This window comes from Engystomops pustulosus, chromosome 6 (assembly GCF_040894005.1).
Source record: "Engystomops pustulosus chromosome 6, aEngPut4.maternal, whole genome shotgun sequence".
Taxonomy (NCBI): Eukaryota; Metazoa; Chordata; class Amphibia; order Anura; family Leptodactylidae; genus Engystomops; species Engystomops pustulosus.
This window is the reverse complement of record NC_092416.1, coordinates 149,254,928-149,274,967: the sequence shown is the minus strand read 5'-3', so window position 1 is coordinate 149,274,967 and position 20,040 is coordinate 149,254,928. Positions and strand designations below refer to the sequence as shown.

Genomic DNA, 20,040 nt, shown 5'->3' with positions numbered 1-20,040 from the left:
GTAGCACTGACTTCCACTAGGTCTTATATTCAGGGAAGTCCTTATATTTCTAAGCTTGAAAAAAGTTTTACTAGGTCTTATTTTCAGGAGGTTTCTTATTTTTGGGGAAACCGTATGAATGCAGTTTCAAATGTTCATTCCCCAAGATTGGCCAGTGTATGGAGACTATTGTGCAGTCCACAATGAATGTGGGGTAAGTTAAAATCTCAAGTTCAACAAAAAATGAGATAGCAATCTTTTCCCTTTTGCTTTTCTCCATTAAAATGTTGTCAGGTACAAAGAGCTTACTGTGGCATCAGACCCCAACACGCTGCCGCCACAATGCACTCCAAATATTGATGGACCTTTGGCAAAATCGGTGCCACGAGAGCAGTCCTTGCACTCCTTCCATACTTTGTTCTGCCGACGCTGTTTTAAGTATGACTGTTTCTTGCACCGTAAGTAGCATGACGATATAATGTAGTTGTATATAGAGTTTTCAGTAAACGGTATATAGTAAACTTAGCAGTGCCAGGGTCATCAGCACAATGGGGAAGATCTATTCTGCCAGAAAGCTGGAGAAGAAGGCTTGAAAATTTTCCCATCTCCACCAGTTTTCCTGCTTTTTCACCCAACATGTTTGGTGGGTGCGCTGCATAATGAGTGATTGGGCCCACCGCAAAAGGAGAGGAGACTATAGAAGAAATCTCTGCCTGGTCAGACGTGGTCTAAACAAATCTGGCCTGGTGGAGAATGCTTCTTAATAGATACGGGACACTGATGGTGGATATTAAGAATGGTGGTTAAAGTCTTAACAAATTCCCCCAGATGTGCTTTTAGATGGAGCTGGAAGACTGGGCAAGACCACACTGAACTTATATATTTACACGCTGAGCAAAGTGAATATGATAAGTCCAAAAAAATATTTGTTAAAACCACAAAGGGAAGGGTAATAGGCCTTATATACACATTCATGGACAACTCGGATTTAGGTCCAACCCACATCTATCTAGTGTACAAGCGTCCCCATACTCTTATTGGAGTCACACATAAGATAAGATGGCAAGAATAGCATAGCATTTGGTGTAGTCTTTAGTGTTGTGATCAATATAAGATTTGTTATCTTTCTGAACCTTGTAGCATTTCGTGCAAGTCCAAATGTGTGTCGGAGAAGAAATAGAGAAATTAAGATCGAGACAGAACCATGTGGAAACCAGTGCTTCTTGTGGCTGGTGAGTGTTGATTCTTCACTTATATTACCCCTAGTAATTTAGCTTTAAGCCTGTGGTGCTTTTTTTGTGGTCTGTATGTCATCCGCATGTGAGCGGACCGGATGGCTGCAGAAAAGACTGTCCAAGTGCACTGTCTAACAGGAATAGAACTTGCTCTGAGGTTCCTGACTTGGGTGGTCCGCTCGTACATGGGGCCTTGGAAACCATAGCTGTGTGTACGAGACCATAAAATACATAAGACTGTGTGCTAACCATTTTAAGCAATGACTAGAACATGGTCAAGAACAACATTCGAGGGCAGGGGCATAAAGTAATAGGTTAGCAGTCTTCTTTTAACCTTCAACTTTCAGGATGGAGCTAAAGAGTACGCCATGATGAACAATCCCAGACTCAAGTGCTTAGGGAGGCGTAGAAAAAAAACCTCCACAGTTGCCGGTGCTTCCAGCTCAACAGCGACTGAGGCCAAAGAAGGAGACAGTGATCGAGACACAGGGAATGAAGGTGCTTCCAGCTCTTCAGGTAAGGAGGACTTGCTTTCCTATGGCATCGTGAACGTGAGAGACACTTTGTGTGACTTCTTCCCACTCCCAACTTTCTGCAGATAAATTCAGCTACATTCATACGACCGTTGGGGGGCGTATGTACGGCCGCCGTTTATACGTCCCTCATCGGCCGGCAATGGTTGCACAGAACGGTACAGTGCAGCACACGTGCGCCATGCATTGCTATGGAGAGGGGTGTGGGCGAGCAGCACTCTCCCCCCTCTCCCGTGCCCCAATGTGTGGCCGCCATGATATGGCACAGCAGGCACCCTTTCCTCAGAATGTAGCCATAGGGGGGCCTGGTTCGCGGTTTGCCGGCGTGTTACCCGAATATTTCCAATTTGCGCCAATTTTCCCTGTATTGCCCCGGGTTTTTGGCGCACGCGATTGGATTGTAGCGCATTGGCGCCGGCATGCACGCGACGGAAATCGGGGGGGGGGCGTGGCTGAACGATAACCCGACTGATTCGGAAAAACCGCCCCATTTTAAAAAAAAAAAGTGTTGCGGGACTCGCGCTTACCTTCACCAGGTATAGGATGGTGCATTCCGGCAGACCTCGGGGAACTTCAGCGCAGCAGCGACATCTGATGGACGTCGGAGGAACTGCCTTAGTGAATCGCCGGAAGACCCGAATCCACCGCAGAGAACACGCCGCTGGATCGCGAATGGGCCGGGTGAGTAAATCTGTCCCATAGTCTTACTTTCTGTACTGTAATCAGTCAAATAATTTTCAAAGTAATTGTATTGATACCATTTCAGTGTAAACTTAAGGATTTTGCTATTACATGCATGTGTTACCTCTAAACAGAAGGAAATTCTCGCTGCCAAACCCCCACAAGGCAAAGGCAAGGTAGCATAAGTGGAGACCTCCCAGAGGGCTCAGACACCAGCGAACCAGTGGAATGGTCTGGAGCCGAGGAATCTCTCTTCAGAGTCTTCCATGGAACATATTTCAACAACTTCTGCTCCATTGCCCGACTCATGGGCACCAAGACATGCAAGCAGGTACAACATGGTTAAAGGAAATGTTTGACGGGACTGAAAAAGCACCAGTTATATACAGGCGGTCCCCTACCTAAGGACACCCGACTTACAGACAACCCATAGTTACAGACGGACCCTTCTGTCTTCTGGTGAAGCTTTCTGAATGCTTTATTATAGTCCCAGACTTCAATGATCAGCTGTAAGGTGTCTGTAATGAAGCTTGATTGATATTCCTTGATCCCATTACAGCTAAAAGTTTAGAAACTCCAATTGTCACTGGGGCAAAACATTTTTTTTGTCTGGAACTACAATTATAAAATATACAGTTTTCGACTTGCATACAAATACAACTTAAGAACAAACCTCCGGAACCTATCTTGTACGTAACCCGGAGACTGCCTGTACATGTTTTTTGTTTTATGCTTTCTCATGTTTGTGACCACATAGTGTACTAGACCAGTTCTAATATTGCAGTGACATAGTTGTGCATGTACAGCACTAGCACATTGGGCCTAATCTTTTACTTGCTTTTTATAAAGGTTTTCCAGTTTGCTGTGAAAGATTCACTTATTCTGAAAGTTCCAGCCAAGGAACTGATGAGTACAGCACAGAAGAAGAAAAGAAAGCACAGGTATAGTTATCAGCCTGAACATGTCTCCATCACCATAAAGTCATATGGATCACTGACCACAATATTGATGACCTTTATCTGTTCTAAAGGCAAAATTTGCTTATGATGTCACAGCAATTACCTTTCTTTTCTGAAAGAAAAATACTTCCAATGTCACAGAAATGTTCGCAGGCAAATGCAGGTGTGATGTCACAGGAGTTCCCTCAGAGAAACACAGTTGTGATGTCACAGGTTTTCTCAGGGTTATACTGTTGTGATGTCACAGAAGTTCTCTCAGGGAAACAGTTGTGATGTCACAGAAGTTCTCTCAGGGAAACAGTTGTGATGTCACAGGAGTTCCCTCAGGGAAACACAGTTGTGATGTCACAGGAGTTCCCTCAGGGAAACACAGTTGTGATGTCACAGGAGTTCCCTCAGGGAAACACAGTTGTGATGTCACAAGAGTTCCCTCAGGGAAACACAATTGTGATGTCACAGGAGTTCCCTCAGGGAAACACAGTTGTGATGTCACAGGAGTTCCCTCAGGGAAACACAGTTGTGATGTCACAAGAGTTCCCTCAGGGAAACACAATTGTGATGTCACAGGAGTTCCCTCAGGGAAACACAGTTGTGATGTCACAGGAGTTCCCTCAGGGAAACACAGTTGTGATGTCACAAGAGTTCCCTCAGGGAAACACAGTTGTGATGTCACAGGAGTTCCCTCAGGGAAACACAGTTGTGATGTCACAGGAGTTCCCTCAGGGAAACACAGTTGTGATGTCACAAGAGTTCCCTCAGGGAAACACAATTGTGATGTCACAGGAGTTCCCTCAGGGAAACACAGTTGTGATGTCACAGGAGTTCCCTCAGGGAAACACAGTTGTGATGTCACAGAAGTTCCCTCAGGGAAACACAGTTGTGATGTCACAGGAGTTCCCTCAGGGAAACACAGTTGTGATGTCACAGGAGTTCCCTCAGGGAAACACAGTTGTGATGTCACAAGAGTTCCCTCAGGGAAACACAGTTGTGATGTCACAGGAGTTCCCTCAGGGAAACACAGTTGTGATGTCACAGGAGTTCCCTCAGGGAAACACAGTTGTGATGTCACAGGAGTTCCCTCAGGGAAACACAGTTGTGATGTCACAGGAGTTCCCTCAGGGAAACACAGTTGTGATGTCACAAGAGTTCCCTCAGGGAAACACAATTGTGATGTCACAGGAGTTCCCTCAGGGAAACACAGTTGTGATGTCACAGGAGTTCCCTCAGGGAAACACAATTGTGATGTCACAAGAGTTCCCTCAGGGAAACACAATTGTGATGTCACAAGAGTTCCCTCAGGGAAACACAATTGTGATGTCACAAGAGTTCCCTCAGGGAAACACAGTTGTGATGTCACAGGAGTTCCTTCAGGGAAACACAGTTGTGATGTCACAGGAGTTCCTTCAGGGAAACACAATTGTGATGTCACAAGAGTTCCCTCAGGGAAACACAATTGTGATGTCACAGAAGTTCCCTCAGGGAAACACAGTTGTGATGTCACAGAAGTTCCCTCAGGGAAACACAGTTGTGATGTCACAGAAGTTCCCTCAGGGAAACACAGTTGTGATGTCACAGAAGTTCCCTCAGGGAAACACAGTTGTGATGTCACAGAAGTTCCCTCAGGGAAACACAGTTGTGATGTCACAGAAGTTCCCTCAGGGAAACACAGTTGTGATGTCACAGAAGTTCCCTCAGGGAAACACAGTTGTGATGTCACAGAAGTTCCCTCAGGGAAACACAATTGTGATGTCACAGGAGTTCCCTCAGGGAAACACAGTTGTGATGTCACAGAAGTTAAAAACACAGTTGTGATGTCACAGAAGTTCCCTCAGGGAAACACAGTTGTGATGTCACAGAAGTTCCCTCAGGGAAACACAGTTGTGATGTCACAGAAGTTCCCTCAGGGAAACACAATTGTGATGTCACAAGAGTTCCCTCAGGGAAACACAGTTGTGATGTCACAGGAGTTCCTTCAGGGAAACACAATTGTGATGTCACAAGAGTTCCCTCAGGGAAACACAATTGTGATGTCACAGAAGTTCCCTCAGGGAAACGCAGTTGTGATGTCACAGAAGTTCCCTCAGGGAAACACAGTTGTGATGTCACAGAAGTTCCCTCAGGGAAACACAATTGTGATGTCACAAGAGTTCCCTCAGGGAAACACAGTTGTGATGTCACAGGAGTTCCTTCAGGGAAACACAATTGTGATGTCACAAGAGTTCCCTCAGGGAAACACAATTGTGATGTCACAGAAGTTCCCTCAGGGAAACGCAGTTGTGATGTCACAGAAGTTCCCTCAGGGAAACACAGTTGTGATGTCACAGAAGTTCCCTCAGGGAAACACAGTTGTGATGTCACAGAAGTTCCCTCAGGGAAACACAGTTGTGATGTCACAGAAGTTCCCTCAGGGAAACACAGTTGTGATGTCACAGAAGTTCCCTCAGGGAAACACAGTTGTGATGTCACAGGAGTTCCCTCAAGGAAACACAGTTGTGATGTCACAGGAGTTCCCTCAGGGAAACACAGTTGTGATGTCACAGGAGTTCCCTCAGGGAAACACAGTTGTGATGTCACAGAAGTTCCCTCAAGGAAACACAGTTGTGATGTCACAGGAGTTCCCTCAGGGAAACACAGTTGTGATGTCACAGGAGTGCCTTCAGGGAAACACAGTTGTGATGTCACAGAAGTTAAACACAGTTGTGATGTCACAGAAGTTCCCTCAGGGAAACACAGTTGTGATGTCACAGAAGTTCCCTCAGGGAAACACAGTTGTGATGTCACAGAAGTTCCCTCAGGGAAACACAGTTGTGATGTCACAGAAGTTCCCTCAGGGAAACACAATTGTGATGTCACAGGAGTTCCCTCAGGGAAACACAGTTGTGATGTCACAGAAGTTCCCTCAGGGAAACACAGTTGTGATGTCACAGAAGTTCCCTCAGGGAAACACAATTGTGATGTCACAGGAGTTCCCTCAGGGAAACACAGTTGTGATGTCACAGAAGTTCCCTCAGGGAAACACAATTGTGATGTCACAGGAGTTCCCTCAGGGAAACACAGTTGTGATGTCACAGAAGTTCCCTCAGGGAAACACAGCTGTGACACCCTGCCTGTCTAATGCTCATTGGTTATATTATAGTAGTTTGCATGGATAAATAGTTGCTTGTATTCATAGGCAGACATTACTAATGGACGTCTGTACACAACTAGTATATAAAACTTCCAGCTCCTTATATAGACAGCGGCGCTATTAAATAGCATATACATTCTTTTGATTTGAGTGGGCAAACCCTGATCCCTATAACATATTGGGACACATTTATTTACCCGGTCACTCGAGTTCACAGAAAGTGCATTGTCCGTGTATAATTCTGCGTGCAGCGATTCACTAAGAATGTGCGCCAGAAATCATGAATGTGTCGCTTCCTCACTCAGGTCTGATAGAGTTCATCATCTTTTTTGTGGTCCACCTTTAACATAGGGGGTGCAGCATAATTTGAAAGTTAAATACAGCGGTCGGTACGAATCAGTTGGACCGTCCGACGGCCCGCCCGCTAATTTGTGTGGCATGGAAGCCAGCGCAGATGCGCCACAAAAGGGTCACAATAGCAGCGAAGACACTTCTTAAATACCTGTGCAAGTTGTTTTAGCTACAGTATGAAGAAGGTGCACAGTCTAGCTAAAGTACAGTGCAAAGCCCTTGGTAAATGTGCCCCATTCTCTAACGCATTTGGTCAATTAGATGTGATTTCACAACCTAGGCAAACATTTAGCCCCCCTATTTTTATGATCTCTTTTGTCCCAGAGCAATCATAAACTTCTTCCTTATCCTGTCAATATGGGGTAAGTATTTACAGTGGCATAACCTCTTTAACTTTACTTTTATAGGACAGTAATCGGTTACGTATATGGCTGACATAAGTTATGGGCCATTTATTTATCATATTATTTTTTTTCATATTATGTTTCTATTTTAGACTTTGGGCTGCACACTGTAGGAAGATTCAGCTTAAGAAGGGTAAGTTGTGAACAACATATCTGCTAGTATAAAAAATGCTCTTATTTGTCTGCTCAGCTCCTCCTGGATAGGACACTGTGTTTAATCCAGTCAGAAATGCTGCTTGCTAATAGGACACTATGGGGAATCTGCTCAGCTCCTCCTGCTCTACAACATGCTGCCTGCAGATAGGACACTGTACAATCTGTGCAGTGCCTCCATCTCTATAATGTGCTGCCTGCAGATAGGTCACTTTTTATGATCCGGTCATCTCCTCCTTTTTTTATTATGCTTCCTGCAGAAAGGACACTATGTACAATCTGGTCAGCTCCTCCTGCTCTATAACATGTGTCCTGCAGAGGGGACACTTTTCATAATCTGTGTTGCTTCTCCTAATCTATAACATGTTGCCATGATATAGGTCACTTTTTATGATCTGCTCAGGCCCCCTTTCTTTATATGATGCTGCCTGCATAGGTGTTCAGCGGTATGCAACTTTAGTAGCAGAATTTTGTGGTGTGGCAGACACAAAACTGGCGCAGACACTTCATAAATACATGTACAAGCAGTTTGCACATTCTTTTTAGTTCAAAGTTAGACTGGAAATTGGCGCAAACACTTTAAGAAATGTGGCCTAATGTGTACAATCTTCTCAGCCTCTCCTGCACTATAACTTTCCTCCACTGTATAGGTCACTTTTTATGATTTGCTTGACTCCCCCTGCTCTATAATATGAATGTATAGCATGACTTATTCTTGTAAACTAGACCATTGAAGTTCAGTACTGTTATCTTTGTCCATCTATTACATGATTATACCCATATTGTTAGAGGTATAAAAAATTATGTAACGATAGGCAATCAATTTAACAGTTACCTTTTCCCGCAATAAACAAGGCCTTATTACCCTCTTTTGATAAAGGAATTGGACAAATGCGGTTTCTTTAAAAAGGAGTTTTTATTTGGTAGTAGTAAAATCTAAGAAAACCTGAGCATCTTTCGTATCTCCTTAAAGGAAACCTACCACTTGTAGTGGCAGGTTTCCGATGGAAATACCGGGCACCAGCTCAGGGTGAGCTGGTGCCGGAGCTTATTTTAGTTAGTGTTTTAAACCGCGGTATCGCGGTTTAAAACACTTTTTAAACGCTGTAGCCGGCGCAGGCAGGTACGCGCTCAGCGCTTACCGTGCACGCGGCTACATAGGAAGTGAATGAGAGCCGCGTGCACGGTAAGCGCCGAGCGCGTACCTGCCTGCGCCGGCTACAACGTTTAAAAAGTGTTTTAAACCGCGATACCGCGGTTTAAAACACTAACTAAAATAAGCTCCGGCACCAGCTCACCCTGAGCTGGTGCCCGGTATTTCCATCGGAAACCTGCCACTACAAGTGGTAGGTTTCCTTTAATCGTACCAACCTATAGAATTAATGTAGCATGTTTATTATACTGTACGGTGAACTGCGTAAAAGTTTTAATTTCTTGTACGGTTGCAGGAAAGAGTTAATAAATTTAAATCATCATGCTATTTTTATCATAAAAGTGTACCCATTGGAAAATATAAATCTTGTTGCAAAAAACAAGCCCTCCTATGCCCATGTCAGATAAAAAATAAATTTGAGCAGGAAAAAAAATTTGAAAAAGGTATGTGTCCTGTAGGCCATTTTAGGCTGTGTCCTTAAGGTGTTAAACAAAAAAGTTGTTATTGTATTTTTGGAAACAGACAATTCAGCAAATCAGGTGTACAACTATCAGCCGTGCGACCACCCAGATCATCCTTGTGACAGTACTTGTCCCTGCATCATGACACAAAACTTCTGTGAGAAGTTCTGTCAGTGCAACCCTGATTGTGAGTAATCATGCTTTTTTAAAATTTTTAAGTTGGATTTGTTATATTTGTCATTCTTTATATACTGTGGGCTGGAGGGATTTCAACCTGTGCCAGAAAGTCCACTCTATGTCCACTAGAGCCAACAGCAGCAAGAAGGCCACATATTATGTGCTTAATAAGTATAAGAAGATAGTTATAGCAGAGCTGGTCAGTATGGTGTCAGTATTCAGCTTCTGAGTCCGAAATATATAATTCATTACACCTTCATCATTTGTTCCTGCCATAGGTCAGAACCGCTTCCCGGGTTGCAGGTGTAAGACCCAATGTAACACCAAGCAATGCCCCTGTTACCTGGCTGTCAGGGAATGTGATCCAGATCTTTGTCTTACCTGTGGGGCTGCTGAGCACTGGGACTCTAAGATTGTGTCCTGCAAAAACTGCAGCATCCAGCGGGGCCTTAAAAAGGTAGGTCACATGTTGGGAAAGTTTTCAGTTAAGGGGGTACAGGGACCCTTACTCTGAACTGGTGTAAGAACCTTGCATTTTATTTCTATAGCACTTGCTTTTGGCTCCATCAGATGTTGCTGGATGGGGAACTTTCATCAAAGAGTCCGTCCAGAAGAACGAGTTCATCTCTGAATATTGTGGAGAGGTAAGTGACCTGACTGAAGGTAAAAAGAATAAACACATCAATGGGGCACTTTGTCTATTAATAATAATGTGTAATATTCTTTCTATTCAGCTGATTTCCCAGGATGAAGCAGATAGAAGAGGAAAGGTTTATGATAAATACATGTCAAGTTTCTTGTTCAACCTTAACAATGGTAAGTTCTGAGTTATGTAATTGGTAGCGTGTTGTGCAAACATTGGGCGGAGGACTCCTGTAACTTTTCTTTGTGCAGTGTTATTTCTAAATAAAATTGAATATTATTGTTATAAATGCAGGATATTAACCCCTTGCCATACATTGATGTATTTGTATTGAAAGTTCAAAGGTAGATAGAGCTGCTTGACCTTTATTGTCTCAATGATCACACAAGCTAATAGCTTCCATAGCTGAATGCCAATAAGTCTGTAGCCAGTTTGCACAAGAACATGTGCATTCACTAACCCGACATGAGGTGTGTCTTTACTTAAAGGAAATTTAAAATGCAAATCAAGCATGATTTATCGAGATATATGAATAAATATCCTTAGATCCAGGAACTGTGACTATGATTTTATAGCCTATGATTCATTCTAAAATCAAATTATGCTAATGTGTCTGAAGGGCTCTACCACAGCCCCTCCTTGATGTAGCTTCAAAGGCTGTTGATTTTAAGTTTCATATTGATTTCATTTTTGTTCATTGTCCTGGGCAGATTTTGTTGTGGACGCCACAAGGAAAGGAAATAAAATCAGATTTGCCAACCACTCGGTGAATCCTAACTGCTACGCTAAAGGTGTGTATTGTGACTTCTTAATAAGCCTGGATCAGGTATCTTAGGTTGGGTTCACACCTTGTTATTAGTATATGCCTAGCATGTATATCGGGAAAGCTCCCCACGTATACAATTAGCGTACCCATTGATATGGGTAAGGAGTTACCATGTGACGTATTCCACTGTATAAGCATACAATGGGATACGTCTGTGCTATGTATGTCAAAAAACGAGTGAACTCAGCCTTACATATGGTAGGAAAACGCAGCCTTTTTTCCATTATACCGTAGTCCACTGCTGCATTTACATTTCTGGTGCTGCCATGGGAAATACGCTAGTAGACTGCTGTATAATACCTGGTGATAACATTTTTATATTCTAGAGTGCATATCATCTGAGAAATCTGAAAAAATGCTGGGAGATCACCTTGTGATCTCAGAAATTGGCACAGGGGGCAGAGCTACACAATATAGCCGGAAGAAGATTGCTTTCTACATTGTATAGTGGCAATGGCGGGTTATTGCACTTCAGTTTCCATTCACTTGAATAGGGTGCTATGGGGTCCCCATTGATCTAATCGCACCACTATTATGACAGCTCCTCCGAGAATATTTAAGGGGATTAAAGCTATCCTCTAATCTAGCTGTGCACAAGCCTTTTTGGTTCTAGAGGCTGCAACAGTAATCAGGAACGTAGTTGCATCAACAGCCACAATACAACAGAAAAATCCGCCCCTAAAATGATAATACCAAAATACAGCAATAAATACAAATCCAGATACCAAATGTTACAATCAGACAATAACTAATACAGACTCCAGAACAGGCAATAGATAATAATACAGACCCCAGACTAGCCAATTAATATAACCAAACCAGAAAATGACTAATAGGGACCCCAGAGCAGACAAAAGATAATAATGAAGACTGTCAGAGCATGCAGTAACGGAGACCCCCAGAGCAGACAAATACCAGAGACCCGAAAGCAGAGCATAATAATGCTGGAGACACCTTAGTGCCATCCAATAATATTGGAGCCCCCTTATATTACTGTAAGTCCCTAAGAGCTCCACTTAAAATAATGGAGACCCTCCAAAGCCCCCTAGTATTGCTGGATACCCTCCAGAGCCCCCTGATAATACTGTAGCCCCCTAATGATAGTGGAGCCCCCCCTGAGTCTCTGTTATAATACTGTAGCCCCCTAATAATATTGCAGACCCCTTTAGCCCCCTAAAGCTGGAGCCCCCCCCGAGCCCCCTAACCATACCGGAGACCCCCTCTAATATTTCTGGAGACCCCCTTAGCCAAATAAATAAATACCCACCTTCCTTTGGCTCCTCTTCTCCCCCTGCATACACTGTAGCTTCTGCTCTGTGTCCTGGTGCTAGTTATATGCGCCAACAGAGAGGCTCCCCAGGAACAGTGAGTGAAGAACAGATGATATTTACTTCTAGCTCATGGCAAAGTTTTGCTGGGTCCTGACACCGCCGCTTACAACCAGCGTCAGGATCCGGAGGAGCAGCAGGAAAGGCCCCCACAGCGGTGAGGACATGTCAGGTGTACTCGCCACTACCCAGTCACTGATGGAAGCGCTGATTGGTCTCTACCCAGCAGCGACTGGGGGCCGCAGCTAGAAGCTCTGCAGGCTGTGGGTTGTGCACCCCTGCTAATTCATAATCTTCATCTTGAATGTTTATACATATTTGCTGAAGATATTGAATAATTCACATATGTAACCCTTTTATTTTTATGCTTTTTGAAGTGGTTATGGTGAATGGAGACCACCGCATAGGAATATTTGCCAAGCGAGCAATTGTGGCCGGAGAAGAGTTATTTTTTGACTATCGGTGAGTTTTGACACAGAATGGGGTGTGGCACTCAGTGTTCCTATTGGCTTCCAATACCAGAAGCTGTAAATGGGTGGGACACTACGGAGAGAAGATTGCTCAGTGCAAGGTGTAGCAATTGTAGCTTGAGTACTGCAGCCCAGCTTCCATTAAAAGTGACAATATAGCTGTCCCTAAATTATTCTTAAAGGACATCACCAGATCAAGGATTGTAAACCAAACATACAGACATACTGTTGTGTGCCCCCGCTGGCAGGATCTGCTCTGTTTTTAGCTTCTTATGTCCTAGTTTTTAAGAAAAAAGGGTTTTAAAATAAAGCAAATGAGACCCTCAGGCTAATTTGCATAATTTTTAAAGGAAACCTACCACTTGTAGTGGCAGGTTTCCGATGGAAATACCGGGCACCAGCTCAGGGTGAGCTGGTGCCGGAGCTTATTTTAGTTAGTGTTTTAAACCGCGGTATCGCGGTTTAAAACACTTTTTAAACGTTATAGCCGGCGCAGGCAGGTACGCGCTCGGCGCTTACCGTGCACGCGGCTCTCATTCACTTCCTATGTAGCCGCGCGCACGGTAAGCGCCGAGCGCGTACCTGCCTGCGCCGGCTATAACGTTTAAAAAGTGTTTTAAACCGCGATACCGCGGTTTAAAACACTAACTAAAATAAGCTCCGGCACCAGCTCACCCTGAGCTGGTGCCCGGTATTTCCATCGGAAACCTGCCACTACAAGTGGTAGGTTTCCTTTAAAGACCCTTTTTCTAAAAAACAAGGGCATAAGAAGCTAAAAGAAGAGCAGATCCTGCCAGAGGGGGCACACACCACTATGTCTGTATGTTTGGTTTACAATCCTTGATCTGGTGATAGATGTCCTTTTAACTTTTATTTGAAGAGTAATTGCCATTTCTTGATATATGTTACAAAATTGGTGGTGGTAAATTCCATCGGATTGAAGTTAGCTATGACTTACATTGGGATGTGATAATCGTAGACATTCTGTCTTGTCGTGAGGAGACTGGCACAACCCAGCAGTGGCAACCAAGCTCCATATTAGTTCCCAATCTTCTAGCTGGGACTTGATATAGGCCATAGACAGCACTTATCATTTTGTAAGGTAAAGTTTTATATTCTCAATTTATTTTGCAGATACAGCCAGGCTGATGCTCTGAAGTATGTGGGAATAGAAAGAGAGACAGATATCATCTAATTCCTAGCTTCTGACCCTCCAAAGCAATGGCCTATTTGTCCTGACTCTACGTTGTGAAATAGTCCTCCTTTGTAAATGTATTGGTAAGGCGGATCAATGGAGGAGTTTCCTATTTCTTCCATTATTTGGTCCAGGTCTTAAGGTGATCCTTACATATGTGACATTGATGTGTGTGAACATTTCTTAAATGCTTGTTCAGTTACATTTATACTGTATACTACGTTGTGGGTCACATGCTGTTAAAAGCACAAACTCTTAAAGATGATCTACCTGTTGCAGTTTGCAAATTTCCCTTTCGTGCAAATTTCAGTTGACCTGTCAGAAGCACAAAATGGCACCGTCCAAATTTTGGGCAGAACCAGTTTGCCAGGAAACAGTAGTTTTGATGAGACAATTATTATAGGGGGTTATAGATCACTGGGGGTCTCACCCTAGGCACTCCAGGGATCAGCGATTTCAGTCGGGTACAGCAACCAGGCCTCATTATTGTTACAAGGGTCACAGGGGATGGTAAGTGACTATAATAAGTGTAAGTGGACCTGTGTATACGATGAAGAGGTTGAAGCGCTGTGACCCCTTTACACAGCTGATCTGATCTGATCTGATAGTGAGGGCCTGTCCTTAGAAAACCAAATAACATTATAATGTTCGTTAAACATATTTTCCAGGAATCTGGAAAAGGGGGCTGGGGTAGAAGAAAAGAGAAGGCAAACTCAACCTGCTCCGGCTCTTGGTACTGCTATAGCTCCAGTACTTCCACTTATAGGTGCAGCCAGTAATTCTGGGAGTAAAGGCGGGGGGGGGGGGAGGGGGGTCACAGGACTCCTAGGACTAAAGGAGGTCACTTCCTTTGGTTCTTGGAGGACACTCATTGGCTGAAGGCCCATGATCCTCTAGAATTAAAACTGGAAATACTGCTGAGCACCCGGAGCAAGGTCAGTATACTTTGTTTTTTTTCTTGTCCTGCCCATCTAGGGATTTTTCGGATTCTTGGAAAACCTTCCGTATGTTGCACTCTTTAAAAAAAAAAAAATGGACAAAGTTCCTCACCTGTTATGTGTAGGAGACAGGTGAATATCTAAGGATATGTGTAATGGCATTACTGTAGGACGTTAACCCTTGCCCTCCTTATTGATCAGTAGTGCACATTCCTTCTAGGAACGTGATCACTACTCACCTTCCGGTTACAGGGTGGACAGTCCTATTTCCTTGTACTCTTTATGTAAGGCAGATGAAGCGTTTCAGCAGTGGTATGTATACTACATTCATGAAAGCTTCTATTATTATGTATGGTTATAGGTGTATTCATGTCAGTGGTACAGATATTATTTTTACAGATCTATTTATAGATGTATTCCCACCTTTAAGGTGAAAAGAGTATCAGGCAGTTCCAGGGAGTTTTACGGTCTTGGATTTCCAATCAAATCATGTTTTGCTGTGATATTGTAATCACATGTGTTTCATTATGCTGCTCAGTGATTCCTTATGAACTCCAATTGCAGTATGTATTGCATATTATATACAGGATTTTATGTATTAGATTTTATGTACTATATGGTCTTGTACTATATGTTTCTGAGACTACTCAAAATCTAAGAACACTTGCAGATGCACTTTAAACTGAACAGACTTGCATCCTCTGGCTTGTAAACTAGTATTCCACGTTCTACCATTGAAATCCATTTTACAGTTTATACATAGACATTCAGTGCTTTAGTTATCTTGTACTGATCTGTTTATATTGTTACTGAACAATATATAGCCGGTTGTCATAATTCTGCAGGCTTCAGTGCGGTAATCTGTTAGCAATCCTTCCTGATCCAATATGGCAGGTATAGTAACGATGTCTAATATTTATCTGGTCATTATTTGACTTGTAATCTTGATTTTCTAACAATTTTGCCCTATGCAATTCCTGTTTGTAAGATTACAAGTCATTTTATCAACTGCATGGTGGAGACCTAGCTGCTGTGACTCACTGTTCCCCTCCCCTTTGCATAGAGCTGCTATGTAATCTGACATTTTAGTGAGCTCATGTCCTCCTTGCTAGCAAGAGGGAAATAAGCTCACATTGTTGAGTGAAAAGCAGTTTACTCCCTTAGTTGTGTAAGGTGCAAACAATGTCTAATACAATTAATATAGAGGGTCCAGAGCACCAGTTTTGGGCCAACTTTAATTATTTTCATTAAAGGGGTTGTCCACTTTCCAGAAATAATCGACATGGTTCGTGTATGGAAAACTTACACAATTTTCCAATATACTTTCTGTATCAGTTCCTCAATGTTTTCAAGATCTCTGCTTGCTGCCTTCTATAGAAAACTTCAGTTTACTACTAGTGGATAGAAATTTATCCATCTTTGTGTGACGGACAGGCAGGAGTTTGAGCCATTATATCACACAGATCTGACTACTCTGTGATAATAATAATGGCTTTTGTACCTGCCTGTCCGTCACATGAAGATAGATAAAGGTCTATCCACTGGAAGTAAACATAGAAGCTTTCTACAGAATGGCAGCAAGCAGAGATCTTGAAAACTGTGAGTTATTGGTACAGAAATAATATTGGAAAACTTTTTCTTGAGCAACCATATCGGTAATTTGCTGAAAAGGTACAACTCCTTTAATCAAAAGTGCAAATAAAACTAAGTAAAAAGGAGGAGTGAAGATTGTCAATAGCCAGTGATTGGTTTTCTGCTGATGTTCAGGGTGGTTCCCCTAGTGATGTAAGTATCCTGTGAAAAGTGATATTTCTGAAGACCTCCCTGTAGCTGAGATATGTATATAGTCAGCGGAGGCCGGTGCTGGATGCAATATTTTGTGTCCCTCCCCCATGGGTTGTAATGACCTCCTCTGAGTATATACAGTTATAGATGACAACGGGCTATGATACAGACTGTTACCCCAGATCAGTGCATTTACTGGGCCTTGAAATATTTTTCTTTATATGTATGAACTGTAAAATATTTCCGAACCTCAGCATTAACTGTATAACATCACACAGTTGTGGCTCGCGGCAGCATGAATATAATAGTCCCAGTGCTCATGCACCTCTTGCATGCTGATAATACGTTTTAAGCTTTATTCTCTGCTTTTCCAGTGACTGCATTAAGATAACACTCACTACAGACTTTACAGCATCATAATAACATCATAATATATTGTGGTACAAAGTGAGGTTATATTGTGTTACTAAATAATAACAATGCTGTATATTATAATGATAACTGTTATAACAGCATTCCACCGATTGTATATTACGCAACCATGTTTGTGTTATGTCCCAAAACTTGTGCAAAACTCAAACTAACAATTTATTGTGCATGAAGTGCGTGGGACATCCACAATACATCCATTTAGGGTGGGAAAGGTTTTGTCAAAATAGCATCTAACCAAGGACTTAATAGTAGGGGGGGGCTGGACCAATGGAAGCCCAAACAGATCACAAGAAGAGCTTGTTGCATGTTCCTACTACTAAATGGAGCAGTGTCCTACATTTGGGATTTCAGATATGGGGGATAAAAGTATAGGGCAAGTTGGAATTAGAGTGCCCAACCCTTTTGCTAGTAGATAAGCCACTGTCATTGGTGTCAACAGCTCTCTCCATCCATACAGTGCCATAGGCAGGGGCGTAACTACAGTGGTAGCAGCCATAACAGCTGCTTTGGGGTCCACAGTGTCAGGGGGGCCCCAGCATCCAGGATATAGGATGTGTATATGCTGTATGTCTGTATATGGTATTGTATGTATGTATGTTTGTATTTTGTGTGTGTAATATATATATATATATATATATATATATATATATATATATATATATAATTATATGTGTATAAGTATACAAATATTTATATATTTTAAAGGGGGAAGAGGGCCCTTGGGGCTCTGCCTCTTCTAGTTACACCCCTGCCCTGTGGAATGAATAGAGCAGCAGAGGTCGGGCCCCCACCTACCAGGCACTTAGATTATTTATTCTACAGATGAGTTGCTTTATATATGAGGTGTACGTACACATGATAGCAGACCTTATAGTATTGAAGTGTATGAGAAGCGGGCAAGTTGGCATCACCCTGACCTGGTTAATACCATGCCACTATATAACCTCATGCATTGTAGATCGCTTGCACCAAACTACTATATCTGAGATCTTATTACACACTCGATAACTCTTTGATGGTGTATTTGTGCTCTTTTATAATCAGAAATCATTGCAGAAATTCGGTAACGGCTCGATCCTGTTAAAGTATAATATTGTGTCTTACTGATCCGAAGACTGTTACCCACGTTACGTCATTATGTAACCTGTAACCTGTCTGACATTTCTTAATGCAAAAAACGTGTTGTTAAAAGGAGCAATAATGACTTTAGAGATTATTGCTGGTTGTATGTTACTCGTCATGCTGGAAACAGTTTGTAGGCTCATAGGAATTAAAGAGGTCGGTAGAGTAACAGGGATTTTATTCCCAATCTAAATGTGGAAATATTTTACAAAACTGCCTTTGGGCAGTCAAGATTAACCCATATCCGGACAAATGAAAAAATAAAGTAAAACATCACTTTTATTAGGGATTCTCAAAAAAGATTGCACTATATTACAAGCTGTTGTGGCACAAACCACTAGATGCACAGGACAAACAGTGGATTAAAAACACAGTGTGAACTGAGTCATAGGCAGTTTGCAGGTGGTCAGTGGTATGAAACGTGAGATAGTGGGCACAATACGGGGTCCATATCCACCTATAATAATTGCTATAAGTCCACTATTGGCCAGATAAAGAGGACTGTCCTAAGCAGTATTGTCTGCTACAGTAATGTGTCTTATTGTATGGATTAGAGCCCTAAAATGACCACCTAGACCATGAATAACAGTGTTGCCTGTACTGCCCCAGCAGGGGCCGCTGTGGTAGCAGGCTGTATTGTTATAAATACTGTATGGAGATCCTAGTCCTATCGTTAGAGATATAGTGGACTGAACGGTCTAGGTGTGATCTAGGTCTGATACTATCTATCCCTATTGCAACTGATGGTATTATAATTATTGCCACTGCCTGCCTAAGATTCTACCACACTGCTGATTAAAATTTTCCAAACATTAGCCCCCTAATGTTTGGAAAATTTTAATCAGCAGTGTGGTAGAATCTTAGGCAGGCAGTGGCAATAATTATAATACCATCAGTTGCAATAGGGATAGATAGTATCAGACCTAGATCACACCTAGACCGTTCAGTCCACTATATCTCTAACGATAGGACTAGGATCTCCATACAGTATTTATAACAATACAGCCTGCTACCACAGCGGCCCCTGCTGGGGCAGTACAGGCAACACTGTTATTCATGGTCTAGGTGGTCATTTTAGGGCTCTAATCCATACAATAAGACACATTACTGTAGCAGACAATACTGCTTAGGACAGTCCTCTTTATCTGGCCAATAGTGGACTTATAGCAATTATTATAGGTGGATATGGACCCCGTATTGTGCCCACTATCTCACGTTTCATACCACTGACCACCTGCAAACTGCCTATGACTCAGTTCACACTGTGTTTTTAATCCACTGTTTGTCCTGTGCATCTAGTGGTTTGTGCCACAACAGCTTGTAATATAGTGCAATCTTTTTTGAGAATCCCTAATAAAAGTGATGTTTTACTTTATTTTTTCATTTGTCCGGATATGGGTTAATCTTGACTGCCCAAAGGCAGTTTTGTAAAATATTTCCTCTGAGTCTAATCCCTGCCGTGACAATAAGGTCCATTGTTTGTTGTATACAATCTAAATGTGGAAACTGGACACCCCCTATGAGAAGGTAGCACTAGAGTCCACTCTGGCCACCTACCTCAGTACAAAATGACCATCCAATGCTGGAAAGGTTTATGTGTATGAGACAAGTCGATCCATGTACTGGCAGTATTTTCCGAACCAACTCTCGATGCAGCGAGCTCCTGAACATCTGAGGTTTACTGTACGGATCTAACGTGCAGCTATGGAGTTGGTACAGAAACGCGCCAGCCATTCTTTATTATGCACTTAGTCCATGGCCTTGGTTCGTCCAGGAAATGCAGCTGGTATACAGACCATGTTTCTGGAATGAAGGCGACTGTGTGAAACCAATGGAGGTTTAAAAAGGCATCAGTTCTTGAAGATGCAAAGATTATTGGGCTTTCTCACATGTTCTTCCCGATTGCAGCCACGTGCAACCATACACAGTGAAAGCCAATTTTTTGTTACACCAACTACTGCAACAGGTTTGTTCCAGATCTCTGTAGTTTTTGCATTTTGAACTTGCATTTGTTCTTGTCTTAAGGTAATGTATGTGAACTCCTTATTGAATGTACAACATCATGGGATTAATAATTTACAATATAAT

General features: G+C 42.6%; 1 protein-coding gene across 2 annotated transcripts in view; it reads left to right on the top strand.

The window, feature by feature from the left end:
* EZH1 (enhancer of zeste 1 polycomb repressive complex 2 subunit) overlaps positions 1-17,276 on the top strand; it is a 36,697-nt gene extending 19,421 nt beyond the window's left edge. For both annotated transcript variants that reach the window (XM_072111746.1, XM_072111745.1), the window contains 13 exons: positions 274-437; positions 1,120-1,211; positions 1,562-1,730; positions 2,563-2,759; positions 3,278-3,369; positions 7,362-7,402; positions 9,098-9,223; positions 9,492-9,670; positions 9,762-9,857; positions 9,948-10,029; positions 10,567-10,647; positions 12,388-12,472; positions 13,615-17,276. In XM_072111746.1, coding sequence (XP_071967847.1) covers positions 274-437; positions 1,120-1,211; positions 1,562-1,730; positions 2,563-2,759; positions 3,278-3,369; positions 7,362-7,402; positions 9,098-9,223; positions 9,492-9,670; positions 9,762-9,857; positions 9,948-10,029; positions 10,567-10,647; positions 12,388-12,472; positions 13,615-13,675 — 1,465 coding nt within the window. In that variant the 3' untranslated portion in view covers positions 13,676-17,276. The remainder of the gene's footprint in view (positions 1-273; positions 438-1,119; positions 1,212-1,561; positions 1,731-2,562; positions 2,760-3,277; positions 3,370-7,361; positions 7,403-9,097; positions 9,224-9,491; positions 9,671-9,761; positions 9,858-9,947; positions 10,030-10,566; positions 10,648-12,387; positions 12,473-13,614) is intronic.
* The last annotated feature ends 2,764 nt before the right edge of the window (positions 17,277-20,040 follow it).